General features: G+C 42.9%; 1 protein-coding gene across 3 annotated transcripts; it reads right to left on the bottom strand.

The window, feature by feature from the left end:
• Window positions 1-2868: 2868 nt before the first annotated feature.
• LOC124038493 (voltage-dependent anion-selective channel protein 2-like) lies at window positions 2869-23481 on the bottom strand. Of its 3 annotated transcripts, none has more exons than XM_046354447.1 (9): window positions 23463-23481; window positions 18766-18837; window positions 6929-6978; window positions 6664-6816; window positions 6533-6585; window positions 6086-6313; window positions 5673-5823; window positions 3946-4003; window positions 2869-3854 (listed from the first exon to the last, which is right to left on the bottom strand). In XM_046354447.1, exons 2-9 carry the CDS (start codon window positions 18830-18832, stop codon window positions 3763-3765), a joined length of 852 nt encoding a protein of 283 aa, XP_046210403.1. In that variant the 5' UTR covers window positions 18833-18837; window positions 23463-23481; the 3' UTR covers window positions 2869-3762. The 3 variants fall into 3 exon arrangements, with proteins under 3 accessions (XP_046210403.1, XP_046210401.1, XP_046210402.1); XM_046354445.1 differs by lacking the exon at window positions 23463-23481 and adding an exon at window positions 21612-21766; XM_046354446.1 differs by lacking the exon at window positions 23463-23481 and adding an exon at window positions 21376-21698.
• Between the last annotated feature and the right edge of the window lie 1373 nt (window positions 23482-24854).

Raw genomic sequence — 24854 nt, 5'->3', positions numbered from 1 at the left:
CAGTCAGTCAGTCACAATTTACCCATGATACATCACAGTTTTTATGCTCTTAAGCACAGCCCTTGTCAAAGGATCCATTACCAACGGTCTCCCCCGATAACATATTCTTCCCATAATTATTTTAACACCTTCAAGAAAAACCCTTGTCAGCCTTTTACAGAATTGGTATCAGAAAAAGCAATGTGTAACCATGGACTTTATTATACAACTCCCTGACCAAGCAATGGTCCTATTTAATTACGTATATATACACTGCTCAAAAAAATAAAGGGAACACTTAAACAACACAACGTAACTCCAAGTCAATCACACTTCTGTGAATCACACTGTCCACTTAGGAAGCAACACTGATTGACAATACATTTCACATGCTGTTGTGCAAATGGAATAGACAACAGGTAGAAATTATAGGCAATTAGCAAGACACACCCTAGTGGTAGCATGAGATGGAGTTTACAACCCACACAAGTGGCTCAGGTAGTGCAGCTCATCCAGGATGGAATACATCAATGCGAGCTGTGGCAAGAAGGTTTGCTGTGTCTGTCAGCGTAGTGGCCAGAGCATGGAGGCGCTACAAGGAGACAGGCCAGTACATCAGGAGACGTGGAGGAGGCTGTAGGAGGGCAACAACCCAGCAGCAGGACCGCTACCTCCGCCTTTGTGCAAGGAGGAGCAGGAGGAGCACTGCCAGAGCCCTGCAAAATGACCTCCAGCAGGCCACAAATGTGCATGTGTCTGCTCAAATGGTCAGAAACAGACTCCATGAGGGCCTGACGTCCACAGGTGGGGGTTGTGCTTACAGCCCAACACCGTGCAGGACGTTTGGCATTTACCAGAGAACACCAAGATTGGCAAATTCGCCACTGGCGCCCTGTGCTCTTCACAGATGAAAGCAAGTTCACACTGAGCACATGTGACAGACGTGACAGAGTCTGGAGACGCCATGGAGAACATTCTGCTGCCTGCAACATCCTCCAGCATGACCGGTTTGGCGGTGGGTCAGTCATGGTGTGGGGTGGCATATCTTTGGGAGGCCGCACAGCCCTCCATGTGCTCGCCAGAGGTAGCCTGACTGCCATTAGGTACCAAGAGGAGATCCTCAGACCCCTTGAGAGACCATATGCTGGTGCGGTTGGCCCTAGGTTCCTCCTAATGCAAGACCTCACATGGCTGGAGTGTGTCAGCAGTTCCTGCAAGAGGAAGGCATTGATGCTATGGACTGGCCCGCCTGTTTCCCAGACCTGAATCCAATTGAGCACATCTGGGACATCATGTCTCGCTCCATCCACCAACTGTTGCACCAGACTGTCCAGGAGTTGGCGGATGCTTTAGTCCAGGTCTGGGAGATCCCTCAGGAGACCATCCGCCACCTCAGCAGGAGCATGCATTGTAGGGAGGTCATACAGGCACGTGGAAGCCACACACACTACAGAGCCTCATTTTGACTTGTTTTAAGGGCATTACAAAGTTGGATCAACCTGTAGTGTGGTTTTCTACTTTAATTTTGAGTGACTCCAAATCCAGACCTCCATGGGTTGATAAATTTGATTTCCATTGATAATTTGTGTTTTTGTTGTCAGCACATTCAACTATGTAAAGAAAAAAATGATTTAATAAGAATATTTCATTCAGGTCTAGGATGTGTTATTTTAGTGTTACCTTTTTTTTTGAGCAGTATATATATATATATATATATATATATATATATTTTTTTTTTACAGAGTAGACCATAAAATAGATCTATGCATTCAGCAGGCATTGACATTTCAATGTACACTAATAAGTTATAACAGAGATCCATTAAATCAGCATGGATAAAGAAAAGACAATGAACAAATGTATTCACTCACACATTTCCCTCTCCTCCTCAGATGAACTCACTATGAAAAATCCTTCCAGCTATTGAGGAAAGGAGGCATTTTTGCCAATGATAATGTGAGTATTTCAATATAGCTCAGTCACATAGGATTTTGGCCATAATTCAACAAAGTATCCATTCAATTTTGGCATTCAGAACCAAATTAACGTTCGTCAAAGACTACCACAACAGTTCTCAAATCACATGAAGGGCATGCGTAAGCAACTAAGAAAAAAAGAATTACAATGCTCAGTGCTTTAGTTCTGTGGAGTGGGAAGGTAGTGAACCCTGCAGCTGATGTGGACACCCAGGCTATGTGGCAGATGGGCTAACACTGGCCTTCAAACTGTAACTATGTAGGAGACCGGTGTTTAAACTGTAAAGTGTGAGACACTGGCCTATGCTGTAATAAACTGCAGTACCTTGGCTTGGATTCAATCCGTAGTGCTGAAGACCCTCGCCATTGGGCGATTGATATTTAAAGGCAATGTTCCTGTGTTCAAGGAGACTGCATTCAAGGTAAACGCTGCATATGAGGGCTCAACCTTCACATTTCAAATCGCGCTATAACGCATCATCTCGTGTCAGATGGTGTCACTTCTCCGTGATGTGCTAATGTAAGACAATGGATATAACGCAGATCTTCCTCGCTATGGATTGAATCTAGCCATTAGTGAACTTTGTTATGATAATCAGCTGGTACTTGCCATCTTTTTAGTACAAGCACTGACTTTTCAATTGTCATGTCATTAATTCAATTAGTGTTATGCCGACTTGAATAACTGTCATGAAATGGTTTAAATGAAAGAACCAAAGTAACAAAGGTCATGTTTACAGTTCTACACGTTGTACACAGGCGAGTCATACTTTCACTATATACTTGTTTGTTTCAAATGTTCATTATGGTTGAGCTGTACATTCAATTGTAAAACTAGTGACTTGTTGGCTTGTATATTTTCATTTTGTCCAACTGTATGAAGAGGTGCCATGATATATGAAGGAAGAAAGGATTGACTTGTTTAAAGACTTTATTGTAAAGATAGACACACGAGTGGACTTGGTTTCTGATCAATGTCCCAGTCATATCATTTATACACAGCTATGGGAAGGGGAGGTGGAGGATACACTCAATGGTTTCGCTTTTCCTTTTCAACTCCCATTTGGCATTGTCGTGCAAATTTACCATGTTCAACTAGGAAGCAGGTTAGTTAATCAAGATAGTACAAGTCTGCTAATGACCGCAGAGTGGGTAAGCAATAAGCATAGTTAACAAATCCTCAAGAATATTAGCTAAATAGATCAACGTTTAAGGTCTCTGGAAATTGATGATAAGCACAGTAGGAGCCATCCCAACAACAGGCAAAGCGTTGCTAACCGAATGCTACTATATGTGCAACTGAAACAGGGAAAGATGGGACATAAATATAGTTGGGAAATAAAGTATTATGTAAATTTGACTGTGTGCAAAACAATTCAGGATTATTGTCATATGATATAATAACATTATTATACATATTTAAATCAAAGCATACATCTTCATACAACCCCCCTCAGACTGTACAATCCAATGAGCCAAACCAATAAATCAAGGATGTATTTCGCTTTAGGATGTATTTCACTAGTGGTACAGCACAGTATAGAAACAAACACATGACTTGATAAATAGCAGACCTAGTAGTACTAGCCTACAAACCATATGAAAGGAAATAAGTGGCTGATACAGTTGGGGATCTAACTGACAGTACTGAGGGCTGTTGGGCAGGGCGTGTTGTTGCTTTAGATTAGATTAATCCCTTTGAGACATCACTTAATGGTGGTTGGGCTGGAAATACATAAGGCCAAATTATTCTGTGATTCCCTAAATTAAATTAAATACAACTTCACTACACAGGATGGCTAGATACTTATGCTTCCAGCTCCAGTCCCAGTCCCAGTTTGTGGCCACCGGAGTTGATGCTTTTTCCATCAACCAGTGCAGACAGGACGAGTTTCATACCTGCAGAAAAATAAACAACAACTTGGCTACAACAGCCCACTTTGGAGATAGTTGGCAACGCTTTTGTAAAGTAGTGAGAGCCAGTTCTTACCTGGCCGCAGTGTCTGGGTATAGCCAACTCCCACCAAGCTGGCATTGTTAACTTTAGCCTGGAAAATATAACAACAAAATGCACAATTAAAGGTATCCTCCGGAACTTTGGCGACTACTATGTATTTTTTTTAATCTCCCGCTTTGGGCTGGATGTGTCAATGTGTAGTTCATACATGCATAATCTATGAGCATAATTACTGTCTTACCTCAATTAGCCATGAAATCCCTAGCTTAAAAGCAAAAGGACAATTCTGGAACCTGTGCTACGATATTTTACCAGACCTGCCAACCCTGTCCAACTTTTTAGAGTAACAGACACATGCAGCAAATAGGAGATTCAACCAAGTTTAGTCTCTATAGTAGAGGAACGCTTGTCACCTCTCAAAACAGGGCCAATCACTAGGCCAGCTCACAAGCAAAATCATTTTAAGAACATAAAAACAAAAACAAATGATCGCATCGACTGCAAACTGGTTACGTGAAGCTACCGCAAAGACAATCTGAACGCTGCTCGCTAGAAGAGTCCGCTGTTTCAGCCTATATAAAAGGTGCCTATTCTATTTCTTTGCGGCGCATACACCATGTCAGATTTTCGAAATGGATAAAATTTCCAATCTAGTGCAAAGGCATTTTAGAAGCATTGTCTCTATAGCTAATGCCGGACACTCATTCATTCCTCATCCCGACTCGATTTAATGCCAAGATGTTTATATTGATTTTTTATTATACTTTTGTAAAGCTTTTTTTTTTTTACATTGATCATAATTACAGTCTATCAGGTTGAGTGATCCTCGTAATGTTACATGGAAAGTACAACTAATGGGATGCAGAATTAAATGTATATCACACTCGCACAAATTCGTATTTGCATTTAATTTCTTTCACTAGCAAATGTGAGTGAACTGCTGGCACTTTAGAGCCCACTGAATGTCCATCTCAGGCTCGACAACGTTAGCTTGAAACAATTCGTGTTTACTTTTCCACAACACAGATCGAAAAGTGATTTGTCCATGTGTTTACGTACAGCTGGCAGTCGGCAAACTCAGCATCACAACAAACAGGAGGGCAGACGGAGGGTAGCTACGTCGAATAATGATGTATTAAGTCTCCATGTCCGTTGACACAAATGCCGTACATGTCTGTGTGCTGCAGCTCGATTCCCCCCCCTCCCCCACCAGGCCCTATTCATTTCTGCATACCTTTAACTCGGATCTCGTACATGGACAGAGAATTGCGTAGTTGGTATGCAAAATGCGTGCATGTTGGCAGGTCTGTTTTCCTTACATTTTGCCTTGTGGGCCAGCCCTCTGGCAATTCTAGTTCAACCAGTAAGCTTCAGCCCCTCGCCATATGAGTAACAGCTAGCAAGAAGCACCCACAGCAGAGAGAGAGCAATGAGGTGGTGCACATATGTGATTTAGTACACCATTTTCGAGGACCACTTTTGGCTTGTGAGCGCTACTTTCAGAACTACTATACAAAAGTACCGGATAATTCCTTTAAATACTGGAATACAAAGGGTTATATGATAATTATTGTCACAGTATAATTTTTTATATATATATATATTTTTTTTAATGTAAACTCCAGTTACTTCCTAAAATAGCCATTCGCATTTAACAAAATACTAACTCTCACAGAACCAGAGTCTCTGAATATTGAACACAGCTGTAAAGTCTGGCATACAAAATGTATAAACAAGACAAGCAAAAGAGCAGCACTCACAGATATGGAGGTACTGGAGTCCAGCTGGTACTTGGCAGCGATGCCAAAGCGGGTGCTGTTGCTGCCTGCTGTCCAGGCCAGGTTCACAGCAGTCTCCAGCTGGTCATTCACCTTCTGGTAGATGGACCCTCCAAACTCTGTGCCATCATTACTGGGATATATGAAATAAGCAGACATACATTATGTTATCCTTGTCTGATGAACTGCTCTTTTTGTTTGATAACTCAATTAAAAGATTAACTGAAATGCTCAAATCCACCTACAATTTATCAAAATCAATTGCTAAAACATTTCAGTTCACCTTTAAGCACAAAGGACACTCCTCTTTCTAACCATGGTAGAAAAATTCACCCGTCACTTTAGTACCGAGACATACAGTAAATTCACCAAAGTACAATCGATATGAAGCTTACACATTGGTGTGCAGCTGGAAATCTCCTGTCTTATAGCCAACAGCGAAGTTGCTCTGGGTCATTTTGGACTTGGCCGTGTCGAAGGTCATCTGATAGCCAGCCAGCCATCCCTCGTATCCGGCCACCGCTGCCCCATGGATGGCCGGGCCGGCAAAGTCAAAGTCTACGTCCACACCCAGGTTGACATATTCACGCTTATAGGCAGTCTTCACCTTCCCACTCTTCTTGCTGTTAGAATTATTTTTTAGAGAGGGGGGTAAAAAGAGGATTAATAAACATCTGATCTCGGTTCTTGTTCAGTCTTCCCTGGTTATTTTCAATAAAGAAAGTCTGGTGGATTATGCAGTGCCGAACATGCACAATAAATGTTATCGATTCCAGGGTCTCAAAAGACTGAGAAACATTAATTTATGCTTGAAACTAAAAAGAAAAAGGCACAAACTTTACCCAGAATTTGGTGAGAATTGGGTGTCGAATGTAAGTTTCAGTCCTTTGGTGATCTATGGAAGAAGAAAAAACTAAGCACAACCAAATAGAAAGCTCACAAATCACTAGAGTTAGACTGGTTTCTCCTCTACCTGGTCTTCAACAGTGATCTCAGTCCCCAGAGTATTGTCTGTGGTCCACTTCTCTGTAAAAGTCAGGCCGTATTCACCCCATTTGTACTTGGTCTCCAAGTTCCCGTTGACTTTGCTGGTGTCAGTGTTGGAGGAGCCGGAGGTTTTGAATTCCTAAAGGACAATTACAACAGAGTTAGTTAGGAGTTGTATAACAAAGGATAGGATAGCCTACAAGGGCATAATGCACAGTAATTCCACGGTAGGATGGAATAGCCAAACTCACCACTCCACTTGAAGACTTGGTCTTGACATCAAGTTTCACCAATCCAAAACCTTATGAAGAACAAATCATAACATTCAGACCACCACATGTTCCTTTGTATGGTAAGGTTCCTTTGCATTTCAATATTTGACATACGGACCACTACATGGAGAATACTGATCCATAGGGTTCAACTGTGACATGGCTTGAACAAATTGAATGTCTGGTTGTCATCATATTTCCTTCCTGTGAAATGCCCCATCAGTGTGAAATATGTTCTGTGGATTGATGTAAACATTCCCTTTTGGGCTACTGGCAAGTCCTTCAAATTATTTTTTAGATATACCTTGTGTAGGGGTAACAAAACACAACCATGTTTTTCCACATCTCTAAAGGACTCCCATATATGAAATGGACAGTTGTGTAAAAATACTTTACTGCACTATTGTAAAGTGACTGTTCTACTGGATGTCATAAGGTGAATGCACCAATTTGTAAGTTGCTCTAGATAAGAGCGTCTGCTAAATGACTTAAATGTAAATGTACTGCAAAAGTAGTTTAATTGATAGATATTGTGACACACCCACTTAACTCAAACAGTGCCTTGCTGGAGGGGGAAGGGAGAGGGGCACATAAGCAACCCAGTATCATGCAACCCAGTATTGCAAGCGCTGATATTGCGAAAATGTGGAATACAAGTAGTAAAGCGTCTGCCTTTTATACAATTTGGGATATCTTAAAGCATTTTGGAAATATATACCTGTAAACACAGATATAATTGGCAGAAATATCAACTGTGAATATTTATAATAAATGTTAAGTTCACTTCTTGGTAGCTGTTCAAAATAACTTTCAAAGTCAGATTGAGTGCTATATGGTCCTGCCTGACCCCCCCCCCAAAAAAGACAAAAGTACTAGTTGTGTTAGAATACCCATACTAACATACTGTATACTACATTAAATGAAAAACATTATAAACTTTATCTAGGCAAGTGAGTTAAGAAGAAATTCTTATTTACAATGACGGCCTAGGAACAGTGGGTTAACTGCCTTGTTCAAGGGCAGAACAACATATATTTACCTTGGCAGCTCGGGGACTCGATCTAGCAACCTTTCAGTTACTGCCCCCACGCTCTAACCACTAGGCTACCTGCCACCCCATACATACTTAAAATGAGTACACACACTACTATTTGTTTATTTTAGTATACTGTAAATGACTGGTATGCTTTCAGTTGAGTGTACTAGCGCTGCGCCTGTCTACTGGAAGTTGATGTTGCTGTGCAACCTCTTGCTAGCATAAATGACTAGCTAGACATTTTACGGCTTCGGGTGTGTTCTTAAATTCAGAACGTTGCCAGATTGTCAGTTTGTAAATTCAGAGCGTTATGCACTTGGAGCGCACACTGGACGCTCTGGTCGAGGAGTAGGGTTGATTCTGACCTTTCAACGGCAGTCAAGTGCCCAAGCTAACATTGGCTAGCTACTTCCAGACAAGTGAGAACACCTCACTGACCATTTTACTCACCCTAGCAGAACTGGTTAGGCTGTATTCATGTTATCCAGAGCGTTGATAACTGTGCTGCTGGCACCTCTTTAATTACGTTTTTCGCCTACGTTTACTGACACCGGCCATATTCAACGGGTGTTGAGCATTCATAAATTAAATATGTTTTTCTGTGCTCTGAGTTTGGTACACTCAGACGAGAGTACTCTGAAATCGTAGTAGATAGCCAGAGCAAATTTACAGAAGCACACAAATGTCCATTGAGAACTCAACTATAGCACTTTTTCCGCTCTCGTTGGACTTCGGCTGCATTTTTTCCACCACTTTCTTTAAATCTGAAAACGATGTGAAGCCACGCTAATTTTCTGAAGAATTCCATTACGGGCCACAAAAGCACTGAAATAGTGTTCACTGCTTGTATAATTCATATTTTGGCGAAAGTAGTACGACATCCGGGAAATTCTGGCATACTAACTATATCCATACTATGACCTAAATTACTATATACTAAATTAACGTCACAAATAGTACCATTAGTATGAGTATTCAAACACAGCTACAGTAACACATTTCTTTAGCTTGTGGCTATTGTAATCTGCTCAAAAGAAAACATGCTACCCTCAGAAAGTGTTTTCCATTAGCGCCGGCTGTCGGCTAATAAAATGGTTACAGACTAGTGATGGGTCGTTCGCGAACGAGCCGGGTTTTGTAGGTGAACGTTGGGAGCCGGCTCGCATATCAGAAGAGCCAAATTGATTTATATAAAAAAAAAATATGAATAATCAGGATTTAAATGAATAGAACTAATTTTAAAAAATAAAGAAATAAAATATAGGCCTAAATGCACAACACACACACACATTTGTTCTGACTGTCTGCTCAGACTAACAGCCTCACCTGTTGTTCCTGTCAGACAAGCAGTGTCAACCAATGAACCAAAGACGCGTGAGGAAAGGCCTAGCCAACTCACTCACAGTCACACACTTAGCAACCGTGGGGAGAGGGGAAGGACAGCTGTGAAAAACAAACAGCCGAAAAATGAGTTGGAAGCACAGTAATAATGCAGACAACGTTAGAGCACAGTGTAGAATTTGCCAAATCAAAAATCTCAAAGCCGGTTTAGATGCACAACCTACACGGCATATGCGAACTGTGCACCGAACTGTAAAGCTAGCTGAAGCGGAGCTTCGAGAAACTAGCGGGAATGCTAGTGAGAGTCAGCATCTCCACTGTAGCAAAACAAGGCTAAAATGATGGCTGGAAATCGGTGGCAATTTTCATTTCCATTTCCATTTTTCGTGGAGGACAGAGGTTTTAGATATCATAGCAATAGTCTAAATCCAATGTAGACCATTCCAAGCAGGAAAACCCTTTCAAAAAGCACTTATTCCACAACTGTATGAGAGCACACAGGCTTCAGTGCGGGAAAGAGTCCAAAAAGCTTCTGCAGTTTGCCTCACCACTGACTGCTGGATATCAAGGGTAACCACTTCTTACATGTCGGTTACATGTCACTTCATTGAAGACTTTTCAATGTCTAGCGGTCTTCTGGACTGCTTTGAGTTCAGCGACAGACACACCACAAAGAACTTGGTAGAGGAACTGTTGAGTGACCAGAGAATGGTAAGTAGATGGAAAAGTGGTCTGTTGTGTTCATGATAATGCAGCTAACATAACCAAAGCCATGAAAATGTTCAAATGGAACCATCATCCATGTCTTGCCCACAATCAACCTGATTGTAAAAGATGTTCTGAAGGTGATGAAGCCCACTGAGGACAAAGTGAAAGCAGCTGTGGAATACTTTCACAGGAGCACAGTAGGTCCTGAAAAAACTGAAGTCTACACAAAGCCAGGTGGGGATGCCTGAGCTGAGGCCTAAACAAGACTGCACAACAAGGTGGAATTCAACATTTATATTTTGAAGCAGTTTCTTGAGTCAAAGGATGCCGCTCTACCCTGGCCATTGTCAATGCACCTGTTGAGGCTCTGACCCAAGAGGAATGGGAGGTGGTGTGCAGAGTCCTGAAACCCTTTGAGCAGGTCACTGTGGAGATCAGTACAGTAATCAGTTATTACTACATCATTATTTAATATGTATATGAGCATGTAGTATCACTAGACAAAACATGAACTAATAAGTTACTGTTCTCTCTTTTCAGCTATGTGACAGCCTCAAAAATGATACTCCTGTGTAAGGGTCTGCAGCGAATCACAGCCAACCGCCAGAGAGAAGCAAATGTAACCACAGGATGTGACAGAGTTGGACACCCTATGTTCATCAATGTACAGAAAGTTCCACAGAATGGAATATAATCATGTGCTATCAGAAACCGCTGCACTTGACCCCAGGTTTAAGGAGTTATCCTTCAGTGATGCCAGAGCGATTGATGAGGCACCTCCGCAGCAGGGAGGGACAGCCCCAGCAGTCAGCTGGCTCAGGCACCAGGAAGAAGAGGGATGCGATGGGGGTAGAAGCACCAGCAGTAGTGCCACAAACATCTGCTGTTTGGATAATGTTTGACGAGAGAGCAACTGGGGATGCAGCACGAAGGAATCCCTCAGATGCCATAATGGAGGTCCGATCCTATTAGAAGGAGCCCCTCCTCCAAAGATCTGCAGATCCTCTGAGCTGGTGGAAGAACAAGGCCTCAGTCTACCCACGGCTTACTAAAGTCATGACAGGGAGACTCTGCATAGTGGCCACATTCGTTCCCTCAGCGGATCTTCTCAAAAACGGGACAAATAATTACTGAGAGAAGAAACCACATCAGCCCCTCAAAAGTGAGGCAGCTTGCATTTCTGAATGCAAATCTCTCACAAAGGCAAAATATGGTCAACATTGCTGTGTGCAGCTGGTTATAACATGGCAATAAAGGAGAGAAAAGAGTGACCAGTTTAATGATTTAAGTGGGATGCTGCAGATTTGCACATTGTTATACATTTTCTTTGATATGGTGCAATATTCTATTATGCCGTTCAGATTGTATTCGTTTTGAATGGTTAGATTTATATGCACTTTGTTAATATACATTAAAGTTTTACTTAAATGCAAATGTTTAATAGCATTATTTTTCATAATCTGGGATAATGGCTCACACCATTATCCCAGAAACCCTAAATCCACTTCAATTTGCATACCGCCCAAACATATAATCTCTATTGCACTCCACACTGCCCTTTCCCACCTGGACAAAAGGAACACCTACGTGAGAACGCTATTCATTGACTACAGCTCAGCGTTCAACACCATAGTGCCCTCAAAGCTCATCACTAAGATAAGGACTCAAGGACTAAACACCTCCCACTGCAACTGGAGCATGGACTTCGACGGGCCGCCCCCAGGTGGTGAGGATAGGTAGCAACACATCTGCCACGCTGAACACTGGAGCCCCTCAGGGGTGCGTGATCAGTCCCCTCATGTTCCCCCTGTTCACCCATGACTGGGTGGCCAGGTATGACTCCAACACCATCATTAAGTTTGCAGACGTCACAACCGTGGTAGGCCTGATCATAGACAATGACGAGACAGCCTATAGGGAGGAGGTTTGAGACCTGGCCGGGTGGTGCCAGAATAACAACCCATCCCTCAACGTAACTAAGGCTAACACGGAACTGAAACCAGCTGCACGCGTGCACCATCATGCATAAATGTATTTTGTCCCCCCACACCAAACGTGATTACGACACACAGGTTAAAATATCAAAACAAACTCTGAACCAATTACATTAAATTTGGTGACAGGTCAAAAAGCATTAAACATTTATGGCAATTTAGCTAGCTTGCTGTTGCTAGCTAATTTGTCCTGGGATATAAACATTGAGTTGTTATTTTACCCGAAATGCACAAGATCCTCTACTCCGACAATTAAGCCACACATAAAACGGTCAACCGAACCGCTTCTAGTCATCTCTCCTCCTTCCAGGCCTTTTCTTCTCTGGACTTTAATTTGCGATTGTCAACTTTCATAAATTAGGGCCATTACCGCCACTGACCTTGTTTGTCTTTCAGTCACCCACGTAGGTATAACCAATGAGGAGATGGCACGTGGGTACCTGCTTCTATAAACCAATGAGGAGATGGGAGAGGCAGGACTTGCAGCACACAATCTGCGTCAGAAATAACTGACTTCTATTTTAGCCCTTGGCAACGCAGACAATCATTGGCGCGTGCGAGCAGTGTGGGTGCAATAATTGAACATAGCCTGTAAGGAGATGATCGTAGACTACAGGAAAAGGAGGACCAAGCACGTCCCCATTCTCATCGACAGGGCTGTAGTTGAGCAAGTTGAGAGCTTCAAGTTCCTTGGTGTCCACATCACCAACAAACTAGAATGGTCCAAACACACCAAGACAGTCATGAAGAGGGCATGACAAAGCCTATTCCCCCCCAGGAAACTAAAAGGATTTGGCAAGGGTACTCAGATCCTCAAAATGTTCTACAGCTGCAACATCAAGTGCAAGTGGTTGCATCACTGCCTGGTATGGCAACTGCCCGGGCTCTGACCGCAAGGCACGACAGAGGGTAGTGCGTACCGCCCAGTACAACACTGGGGCTAAGCTGCCTGCCATCCAGGACCTCTACACCAGGCGGTGTCAGAGGAAGGCCCTAAAAATTGTCAAAGACCCCACCCACCACAGTCATAGACTGTTCCCTCTACTACCGCATGGCAAGCAGTACCAGAGTGCCAAGTCTAGAACCAAAAGCTTCAACAGCTTTTACCCCCCAAGCCATAAGACTCCTGAACAGGTAATCAATTGGCTACCCGGACTATTTGCCATGTGTGTGTGTGTGTGTGTGTGTGTGTGTGTGTGTGTGTCCAATCCCTCTTTACACTGCTGCTACTCTCTGCTACTCTCTGTTTACCAAATATGCATAGTCACTTGAACTTTACCTACATGTAAACTCAGTCCTTTTTCAGGACCCTGTCTTTCAAAGATAATTTGTAAAATAATTTCACAGGTCTTCATTGTAAATAGTTTAAACATGGTTTCCCATGCTTGTTCAATGAACCATAAAACAATTAATGAACATGCACCTGTGGAACGGTCGTTAAGACACTAACAGCTTACAAACGGTAGGCAATTAAGGTCACCGTTATGAAAACTTAGGACACTAAAGAGGCCTTTCTACTGACTCTGAAAAACACCAAAGAGAAAGATGCCCAGGGTCCTTGCTCATCTGTGTGAACGTGCCTTAGGAATGAGGACTGCAGATGTGGCCAGGATAATAAATTGCAATGTCCATACTGTGAGACACCTAAGACAGCGCTACAGGGAGACAGGATGGACAGTTGATTGTCCTTGCAGTGGCAGACCACGTGTAACAACACCTGCCCTGGATCCAAACATCACATCAATGGGACAGGTAGAGGATGGCAACAACAGCTGCCCGAGTCCCACCAGGAATGCACAATCCCTCCATCAGTGCTCAGACTATCAGCAATAGGCTGAGAGAGGCTGGTCTGAGGGCTTGTAAACCCGTGGTAAGGCAGGTCTTCACCGGCAACAACGCCGCCTATGGGCACAAACCCACTGTCGCTGGACAAGACAGGACTGGCAAAAAGTGCTCTTCACTGACGAGTCGTGGTTTTGTCTCACCAGGAGTGATGATATGATTCGTGTTCATTGTCGAAGGAATGAGCGTTACACCGAGGCCTGTAATCTGGAGCGGGATCAATTTGGAGGTGGGAGGGTCCGTCATGGTCTGGGGCGGTGTGTCACAGCATCATCGGACTGAGCTTGTCGTCATTGCAGGTAATGTCAATGCTGTGCGTACAGGGAAGACATCCACCTCCCTCATATGGTACCCTTCCTGCAGGCTCATCCTGACATGACCCTCCAGCATGACAATGACACCATCCATACTGCTCATTCTGTGTGATTTCCTGCAAGACAGGAATGTTAGTGTTCTGCCATGGCCAGCAAAGAGCCCAGATCTCAATCCCATTGAGCACGTCTGGGACGTGTTGGAATCGGAGGGTGAGGGCTAGGGCCATTCTCCCCAGAAATGTCCAGGAACTTGCAGGTGCCTTGGTGGAAGAGTGGGGTGACATCTCACAGCAAGAACAGGCACATCTGGTGCAGTCTATGAGGAGGAGATGCACTGCAGTAGTAAATGCAGCTGGTGGTCACACCAGATAATGACTGTTACTTTTGAACCTCCCCTTTGTTCAGCGACACATTATTCCATTTCTGTTAGTCACATTTCTGTGGAACTTGTTCAGTTTGTGTCTCAGTTGTTGGATCTTATGTTCATACAACTATTTACACATGTTAAGTTTGCTGAAAATAAATGCAGAGATGATGTTTTTTTGCTGAGTTCACATACTACCTCAATTAGCCCGACCAACCGGTGCCTGTATATATAGCCTCGCCACTCTTTTTACTGTTGTTTTTTTATTTCCTTATTCATCTATTGTTCACCTAATACCTCATTTTTACTTAAAAATTGCACTGTTTTTTAGGGCCTGTAAGTAAGCATTTCACTGTAAGGTCTACACCAGTTGTATTTGGCACACATGACAAATAAACTTTTACTTGATATCCAACCCTTGTAGATGCCCCTCAGGATAAATAAATGTATCAAATAAAATCTGATTAATTGCTGGAATAATTCATCAGTAAATTATCTAGAATATTAATTAGCCAAAAGTCACAACAGCTTGGAGAGCACTAGGCTGAGCTGTAGTCCATGAACAGCACTCTGACATAGACATTCCTCTTGTCAATATGGGCTAGGACAGTGTGCAGTGCCATGTCGATTGCACCATCAATAAATCTGTTGGGGCGGTATTCAAAATGTAGCGGGACTAGGGTGTCGGCTGTCCAGATAGGTTAACTTTCTTAGGTACAAGAACACTGGTAGACATCTTTTGAAGCAAGTGAGAGACTTGGATAGGGAGAGATTGAATATGTCCGTAAACACTCCAGCCAGCTGGTTTGCACATGCTCGGAGGACACTGCTTTGGATGCCATCTAGGCCGAAAGTCTTCAGGGTTAACATGCTTAAATATCTTACTCACGTCGGCCACGGACAACGAGAGCTTTACAGTCCTCGTGAGCAGTGGTGTCCCTGCGTCAGTAGCTCAGTGTTTTCCTCGAAGCGGGCAAAGGTGTTTAGCTAGTCCGGGAGAAAGCTGGCGGTGTCCGCAACGTGGCTGGCTTTCCCTTTTTAATCCGTGATTGTCTTAAGTCCCTGGCACATACTTCTTGTGTCTGGCCCATTGAATTGGTTTGGATAAATTCTAAATCGTCATAGAGGAAACAACATCCTCAATACACTTCCTGATGAACCCAGTCCGAGTGAGTGTATACTTCAATACTTGTCTAAGAGGCAACCCGGAACACCTCCCAGTCCGCATGATCAAAACAATCTTCAAGCGTAGATTCTGATTGGTCAGACCAATGTTAAAACAGTCCTTAACACAGGTACTTCCTGTTTAAGGTTTTGCATATAGGATGGGAGGACAATTCTTGGAGAGGTGCAATTCATATGACATGTGATGGCCCACTAAGTTGATGGCATTTTGTGACAATGAGTCACAACCTGACAATGAGTGTCAGGTTGTGTTGGTTCATTGTAGTGAACACCTGCCTTAGTCACTTAGGATAGGAGAAAATTGTCTTAAGACAGTAGACACGCATTACTGCTGTATACAAAATAAACACTGTACATTACACACAATATAAATTGCACATTTCCCTTATCATACACTTCTCATATAGCCACATACATAATACTTTGCACATTCCCTTATTCTGTCAGTATTGTACTAAGCAAGCTCATAATTTTACCTATTACTGTTTAGGTATTTGATGGACATGGGAATGAGGGAGTGCTTATACCTGTTCAGCTTACATGTAGGGACCTTATTGTGTCTGCTTGATACTCAGAGTGAAGTACATGGGAGGGATCTGAAATCACTTTCTGCACTGGTCTGGTAATGGTCGGTTCAGAAATAGTCTGCAGGGAAGGATGTTGCCTCACGCCCATTACATTCATGGCAGTTTGTACCAGGTGGGATTTCAGTTGGACTGATAAATTGCCAAACCAGACGGACGCCATATATCAGGATACTCTATGACTGCATGGTAGAACAGGAGCATTCTTTTCTGGTCATCTCCAAAACCCTGAGTCACCGTAGGAAATAGAGTCGTTGTTGTACTCTGCAGCAGACACTACTTGAACCTTCCAGCTCAGCACATTGTCCATGTGTACACTCAGGTACTTGTACGAACTAACCTGTGCTATGTTGGCTTTGTAGACAACCACAGGCACGTGGTCACAGACAAGATTTGGGGTCAAACACCAGCTCCTCTGTTTTCTTTACATTGAGGATGAGGTGGTGCTCATCACACCACTTGACAAAACTTTGAAACTCAGACCTGTAAACATGGTTGTAGCTTGTCATGTCTGGTTGCATCCAGGGTGGGAAATTAACTTTGTTACGGTGGCAAGTAGATAAAATAAAAATCTACCAGCCACTCAGAAATGAAGAAAAAATATTTTTCTGCCATTGTTACAGCTAAAAACACAAATAACAAATGAGCATGCTTTGTAAAAATGTTTCTAAAACAAGAAATGTATTACTAGTAAGATGTAATGTGGTATATTGCTCAATTCAATTTCATGTTTGTGACCAGAGTCTTAACTGTGTGTACAAAACATTAGGAACACCTTCCTAATATTGAGTTGCACCCCTTTTTCCCTTAGAACAGTCTCAAGTCGTCGAAAGCATTCCACAGGAATTCTGCCCAACGTTCCTTCGGAAAAATTCCAGCACTGAGCAAATTTCACTGAGGATCTCTTCTTGGTACCTAGTGGCAGTCAGGCTACCTCTGGCGAGCACATGGAGGTCTGTGCGGCCCCCCAAAGAAATGCCACCCCACACCATGACTGACCCACCACTAAACCGGTCATGCTGGAGGATGTTGCAGGCAGCAGAACGTTCTCCACTGCGTCTCCAGACTCTGTCACGTCAGCCACATGTGCTCAGTGTGAACCTGCTTTCATCTGTGAAGAGCACAGGGCGCCAGTGGCGAATTTGCCAATCTTGGTGTTCTCTGGCAAATGCCAACTGTCCTGCACGGTGTTGGGCTGTAAGCACAACCCCCACCTGTGGACGTTGGGCCCTCATACCACCCTCATGGAGTCTGTTTCTGACCGTTTGAGCAGATACATGCACATTTGTGGCCTGCTGGAGGCCATTTTGCAGGGCTCTGGCAGTGCTCCTCCTTGCACAAAGGCGGAGGTAGCGGTCCTGCTGCTGGGTTGTTGCCCTCCTCCACGTCTCCTGATGTACTGGCCTGTCTCCTGGTAGCGCCTCAATGCTCTGGACACTATGCTGACAGACACAGCAAACCTTCTTGCCACAGCTCGCATTGATGTGCCATCCTGGATGAGCTGCACTACCTGACCCACTTGTGTGGGTTGTAGACTCCGTCTCATGCTACCACTAGAGTGAAAGCACCGCCAGCATTCAAAAGTGACCAAAACATCACCCAGGAAGCTTAGGAACTGAGAAGTGGTCTGTGGTTATCACCTGCAGAACCACTCCTTTATTGGGGGTGTCTTGCTAATTGCCTATAATATCCACCTGTTGTCTATTCCATTTGCACAACAGCATGTGAAATGTATTGTCAATCAGTGTTGCTTCCTAAGTGGACAGTTTGATTCACAGAAGTGTGATTGACTTGGAGTTACATTGTGTTGTTTAAGTGTTCCCTTTATTTTTATGAGCAGTGTATATATTGTGTCTGACCCCACTTGCCTTAGAGCCGATTACAATAACTACAACATAAAGATACATGTGTAACTTTATGCATTTTTGTCACGCAGTACCTTACAGCACTGAATGAGAACAACTTTGGAAAGTCCTCTATTGAACAGCTACCAAAAAGCGAAGTTTACATTCATCATAAATATTCATAGTTGATATTTCTGCTTATTGCATCTGTGGGTTTATATTTCCAAAATGCTTTAACATATCCTAATGCTGTTTATAGGTGTACTGTATGAAGGACAGATCATTTACCATTTGTATCCCCCCTGCACTGTTTGTGTTAAGGGGGTGTCACAATATCTATACATTTAACCACTTTTGCAGTAAAATATTTTTACACAACCACCCATTTCATATATGGGAGACCTTAGAGATATGCTTTGTTATACCTCGGTTAGGTATGTCAAAAACTAAAGCCCTTTTTAAGGAACGGCCACTAGCCTATTAGCGCGTAAGAGAGGCCAAAGTGATGCTTCATGTTCAAGCTGTCACAAGAGGTCCCTGTTACATATATGTTTGTCACTCTCGTTATTTCTACAGGGGTAAACCAACCAGTTAAGACATTTACCATATCCTTTGTTGAAGATGTCCTTTGCAGATTTGCCAAGGTCACCATATGATGGAGGCACTGCCATTACACCTGTGCCAAGAAAAATGGAAGATGAGAAATCTAGCTATTGTAGTACTACTGACTGAGTTCAGCATGTAGCCTATAGAGTGAAATAGTAATGGTGCCTTTTTGTAGGCACCAACTCCGCCATGGTTCTTTGGACAAAGCCTATGGGGAAATAAATACCATTTTTGTAGATTTTTTGTATAAACACTAAAAATAAGGTCTGTGGTAAACAGACTTAAGGAGATCTTATATGTTTTGTTCTATGAGATAGCTGATGAAGATTAACGTCACTTTGTACATTTTAAAGCATTTATGTAACAAAGAAAGTACAAAGGCTTCATAATTCATAAAATTCATGTTAATTGACTGACAGTAGCCTATCTACTAGAAAAAAATACAAAAGCTCCTGTCTGTAAAGTACAGACCTTGCTTGGAAACCTTGACGTAGAATTGCATTGAATTCTATGTCTGGCAGAAATTAGCATTTGAATGAGGAAAGTTTCCTCTCGTGACCTCTACATACTACAATGCTGAATAAAATTATATTTTGAAGTACTTTACCGGTTGTCTGTGCAGTTGGTCCTTTTGGGGGTAATAATGTGGGTCGATATATCCACAGGAAAGTATAATTACATTAACTTTTCAAAGCACTGGTAGTACTTGATAATTTGTATCACCTGAAGCATGTGCAGAACCATGTAAAACACATGCAAGAGCTTTGTAAGTATGCATGTATTTGTATGTTGTGTGCATGCTTCAGGTAATAGAAATCTGAACACACTACCAGCACTTTGAAAAGTTGATGTAATCCTACTTTCCTGTGGATATATTGGCTCACATCCCTACCACCAAAATACACAGACAACCGGTAAAGTACATTAAAATGTAATTTCATTCAACATTCTGGCTTGTAGAGGTAAATTCTGCCCAACATAGAATTCAATGTTGGGTTTCCAGGCAACAGCAGGCATTATTTCAGCATTTATCCCAAAACCCTATTCTTTCCCCATAGGGATTGCTGAACCAACCAGATAACTAATTTCTGGGTTTTAGGACAACAAGCTGGCGAGCTCTATTGCAGCAAGTATATGACAAAGATGGTATTGCCACAACATGCATGTTGCTGTTTGCTTGTCATCACTGATTGACTAGTGGCAGTATAATCCACCACCCAGTAAATGATTAGATAGGGAATTTATGATCATCTCAGCATAGGACCTTGCAAACAATTGAAGGGATATTGCCGGGCCTACAACCACATAACCTCCAGGCGAGCTTCAATGCCATACAACTCTCCTTCCGTGTCCTCCAACTGCTCTTAAATGCAAGTAAAACTAAGTGCATGCTCTTCAACTGATCACTGCCCGTCCGTTCAGCATCACCACTCTGGACAGCCCTGACTTAGAATATTTTGACAACTACCTAGGTGTCTGGTTAGACTGTAAACTCTCCTTCCAGACTCACATTAAGCATCTCCAATCAAAATTAAATCTAGAATTGGCTTCCTATTTCACAACAAAGCCTCCTTCACTCATGCAGCCAAACATACCCTCGTAAAACTGCCCATCCTACCAATCCTCGACTTCGGCGAGGTCATCCACAAAATAGCCTCCAACACTCTACTCAACATATTGGAGCAGTTTTTCAGTGCCATCCGTTTTGTCACCAAAGCCACATATTACCCACCACTGCGACCTGTACGCTCTCATTGGCTGGCCATCGCCTCATACTCGTCGTCAAACCCACTGGCTCCAGGTCATCTACAAGTCTCTGCTAGGTAAAACCCAGCCTTATCTCAGCTCACTGGTCACCATAGCAGCATGCGCTCCAACAGGTATATCTCACTGGTCACCCCCAAAGCCAATTCCTCGTTTGGCCGCCTCTCCTTCCAGTTCTCTGCTGCCAAAGACTGGAACGCACTGCAAAAATCTCTGAAGCTGGAGACTCTTACCTCCCCCACTAGCTTTAAGCCCAGCTGTTAGAGCAGCTCATCCAATCTACTTCATCCCCATACTGTATTTATCTTGCTCCTTCGCACCCCAGTATCTCTACTTGCACATTCATCTTCTGTACATCCTACCATTCCAGTGTTTAATTGCTATATTGTAATTACTTCGCCACTATGGCCTATTTATTGCAGTACCTCTCTTATCCTACCTCATTTGCACATGCTGTATATAGATTTATCTACTGTAATTTTGATTGTTTGTTTATTCCATGTGTAACTCCACGTTGTTGTATGTGTCGAACTGCTTTGCTTTATCTTGGCCAGGTCGCAGTTGCAAATGAGAACTTGTTCTCAACTAGAAAAAAACAAATCTACACAGGTGAAGCTTTGAAGAACATGATTATCCACAAGCAGCAGCCATCTTGACATCGATATTAGCACTCCTACGTCTCTGCATTGTCTTGCCTAGATCATTCCAATGACTGACAGTGGCGGCTTGTTTGATGAAAGTCAAGCTAACGTTAGCTAACTAACAAACTATCACAGACAGGGATCAAATTGTTGAATAAAAAATTAAAAGCACATTTACAATGTCGTCAACGACCATGACTTGCCTTTATCCTTGACAAGGGACCAAACTTTAGCTAGCTGGCTACACGTTTCTCTTCGCTGGATCCTGGCTGGCCATGTCCCCGTCTTGACTTTAGCTAATGGCTCTTTGGCTAGCTTGCTAACGTTAGCCCAAAAAGACACCGAACGTTAGCTACTGTAACTAGAAAAAAGGCTGACATTTAGGCCTAACGTTACTTAGCTACTGTAGCTACATTTTGCAGGAATATTATAACTTCACCTCAGTTGCTTGGAGCTTTGCGTTGGTGCAGATAGTTGGTTTGACTTGTTTTCAAGCTGTTTCTGACACCGCGTCGCGATACAGTCCTGTCCAGCTGGAGGGCGATGAAGGAGAAACCCATAGAGATAGATAGAGGTCTCTAGAAGAGGCAGGGAGACATCCCACTCCTTCAATTTCTATTTCAATGGAAGTGAATGAACTAAGTAGACCAGACCCAGCAGTTATCGTATTGATGGTGTCTTTGGGAGAGCCAACCCCTCCTAAAGTAGACAGAAACTGACCATTTTTTCCCGTGCTAAACAGCCTGAGTGAACTGTCTTAATTCATCCACCATCTTTGACTCTAGTGCCCAAAAACCCATTTTAGCATGGGCAGCACTATTGAGGACTTTCACCATTTTGAAGTAGTCAACTTGGTGGAACGTCATATAGGTTATGGAAGGTTCACATAATTACTTCCATGTCAACAGGAGGGATCAGCCAATGAATTATACTTGTGGCTGTAAATCGCCAACCTTGACTTTTATACCTGTTGAAACACACTCCAGGTGGCAGTATGCACCCTTTCAGTTTGTTTGGCAACTCATAGAAGTAGTAGAAGAAAATGGGACTACTTCAAAATGGAGATGGGCTCTATGGCACTGCCAAAGACAGTACAGTATGAAGATAGGCTAAAACTGCTTCTCCAATAGAAATCCCACTCACACTTGGCTAGCTAAGCTCATACGTAGAAACACGGCATCAAGTCTAACGATGAGACGACACAGAACTGTGCATAAACAGGCCGTCAAATCAAAGGCACTCTTTCGATATAAAGTTGTCTTTGACTTACATTAAAATGTGTTAGTTTGTCACTTTGACAAGGTTGGAGTAATAACATGTTTAACTACTTAAGAAATTGGCTCAAATCTAGGTTGTCTTTAGATTTAGAGAAAATTAACAACGAAGGAAGAATTTCTCACTTCTCTCACTGACTTTTCAAACCCCAGCCTGGTCTGTTTGCAAGTCTCACGATGTTGCGCCTCTGGATTTAGAAACTCTGTGGCACTGCTCATACTCTCACAGACGCAACAATGAGACAGATACAATGTTGCGTCCTCTAACTATCTTCATGGAGAAACCGCAACAACAAAACAACCCTCAGGTCCCTGTAAATGTAGCTGCTCGTTTCTTTGCCTGTCTAGAACAAAGTAGGATGACCTGAGTTATGCGTTAATTTGATTATTTTTAAGTCCGTATTTGAGCATTAAGTTAATACAAAACAAAAACACTTGCAGGTTAATGTATTTATTAACTTAATGCAATTGTCTTCACGAATAATTAATCTGGCAACTGGAAGCAGTCTTTATCCTCACCATAGCAACCACGGCGCTTGGCTTAATATGTAGCCCCAGAACCGTATTGTAATGAAACAGCAGGGGCTATCGACTGTGCCGCAAAAGCATGGCCGTGCGGCAGAGTCGATTTCCGCGCTTATAAACCCAGGGTCGTTACAATATCTTTAAGCCATGTTTCCATTGCCAGTGTAACGGATGTGAAATGGCTAGCTAGTTAGCGGTGGTGCCAAACATACCCTTGTAAAACTGACCATCCTACCAATCCTCGACTTCGGCGATGTCATTTACAAAATAGCCTCCAACACTCTACTCAACAAATTGGGTGCAGTCTATCACAGTGCCATCCGTTGTCACCAAAGCCCCATATACTACCCACCATTGCGACCTGTACGCTCTCGTTGGCTGGTCCCCGCTTCGTACTCATCGCCAAACCCACTGGCTCCATGTCATCTACAAGACCCTGCTAGGTAAAGTCCCCCTTATCTCAGGTCGCTGGTCACCATAGCATCACCCACCTGTAGCACGCGCTCCAGCAGGTATATCTCTCTGGTCACCCCCAAAACCAATTATTTCTTTGGCCGCCTCTCCTTCCAGTTCTCTGCTGCCAATGACTGGAACGAACTACAAAAATCTCTGAAACTGGAAACACTTATCTCCTCACTAGCTTTAAGCACCAGCTGTCAGAGCAGCTCACAGATTACTGCACCTGTACATAGCCAACCGATAATTTAGCCCAAACAACTACCTCTTTCCCTACTGTATTTATTTAATTTATTTAGCTCCTTTGCACCCCATTATTTTTATTTCTACTTTACACATTCTTCCACTGCAAATCTACCATTCCAGTGTTTTACTTGCTATATTGTATTTACTTTGCCACCATGGCCTTTTTTTTGTTGCCTTTACCTCCCTTATCTCACCTCATTTGGTCACATCGTATATAGACTTGTTTCTACTGTATTATTGACTGTATGTTTGTTTTACTCCATGTGTAACTCTGTGTCGTTGTATGTGTCTAACTGCTTTGCTTTATCTTGGCCAGGTCGCAATTGTAAATGAGAACTTGTTCTCAGCTTGCCCACCTGGTTAAATAAAGGTGAAATAAAAAAATGAAAAAACACTTCAAGAAACCTGAACTAACGTTAGATATCTGGCTAAATGACCAGCATTCTGCAAGGCAAGGAATTAGAGTAGATGTGAGATCACAAATTAAACATTTTCTTTGAGAATGACATCTGTGCTAGTGTGGCCGATGTGAAATGGCTAGCTAGTTAGCGGTGTTGCGCGCTAATAGTGTTTCAGTCGGTGACGTCACTCGCTCTGAGACCTAGAAGTAGTTGCTCTGCAAGGGCCTGAGGCTTTTGTGGCGCGATGGGTAAGATGCTTCGTGAGGTACTGTGGTTGATGTGTTGGGGCGAGGAGAGGGACAGAAGCTATACTGTTACAGTAGCAAACTATCTTGATGAGTGTTATGGGAAAACTCTTCTAGTGGTCAAAACAGAAACAGGTGTTGTAGCTAACTAAACACTGCACAGTGTTACACTGAATCAGCACTTTGACCGTCAGAGAAGTAAGATAACTTGACCTGAAGTGACATTAACTAAGCTCAGGATCAGGATGAACACATGCTTTTATTCCTAGCAGAGACCTGACATGTAAACTCAGTCATGTTAGTATGCTAAATCCATGCTTAGACTCTGGACCTCAGTCACAATAGGAACCGTGACCATGAACTGGGAGGGATTTCCAAAATGTAAACTGCTCAGAATAGCTCTGAGCGAATTCCCAGAATCCGCTTTAATCCACTGCACTCTGACTATCTCCTGCAGATAATGTGTCACCATGTCTTCTAATCGTGTAGCTAACTGAGTTACTGCCTTGCACACACACATAGAGGGCCCCCGTGT

The sequence above is a fragment of the Oncorhynchus gorbuscha genome, linkage group LG06, assembly GCF_021184085.1.
Source record: "Oncorhynchus gorbuscha isolate QuinsamMale2020 ecotype Even-year linkage group LG06, OgorEven_v1.0, whole genome shotgun sequence".
Lineage (NCBI taxonomy): Eukaryota > Metazoa > Chordata > Actinopteri > Salmoniformes > Salmonidae > Oncorhynchus > Oncorhynchus gorbuscha.
Note: the sequence above shows the minus strand (reverse complement) of the source record. Positions and strands in the feature narration are given on the sequence as shown.

Excerpts from the sequence above, each read along its gene's own strand:
- LOC124038493 (XM_046354447.1), bottom strand. The coding sequence starts at position 18,832 with ATGGCAGTGCCTCCATCATATGGTGACCTTGGCAAATCTGCAAAGGAC. Across the intron at positions 6,586-6,663 it reads AGATCACTGTTGAAGACCAG|ATCACCAAAGGACTGAAACT; the intron begins GTAGAGGAGAAA and ends CTTCTTCCATAG. Across the intron at positions 6,314-6,532 it reads CAATTCTCACCAAATTCTGG|CAAGAAGAGTGGGAAGGTGA; the intron begins GTAAAGTTTGTG and ends TAATTCTAACAG.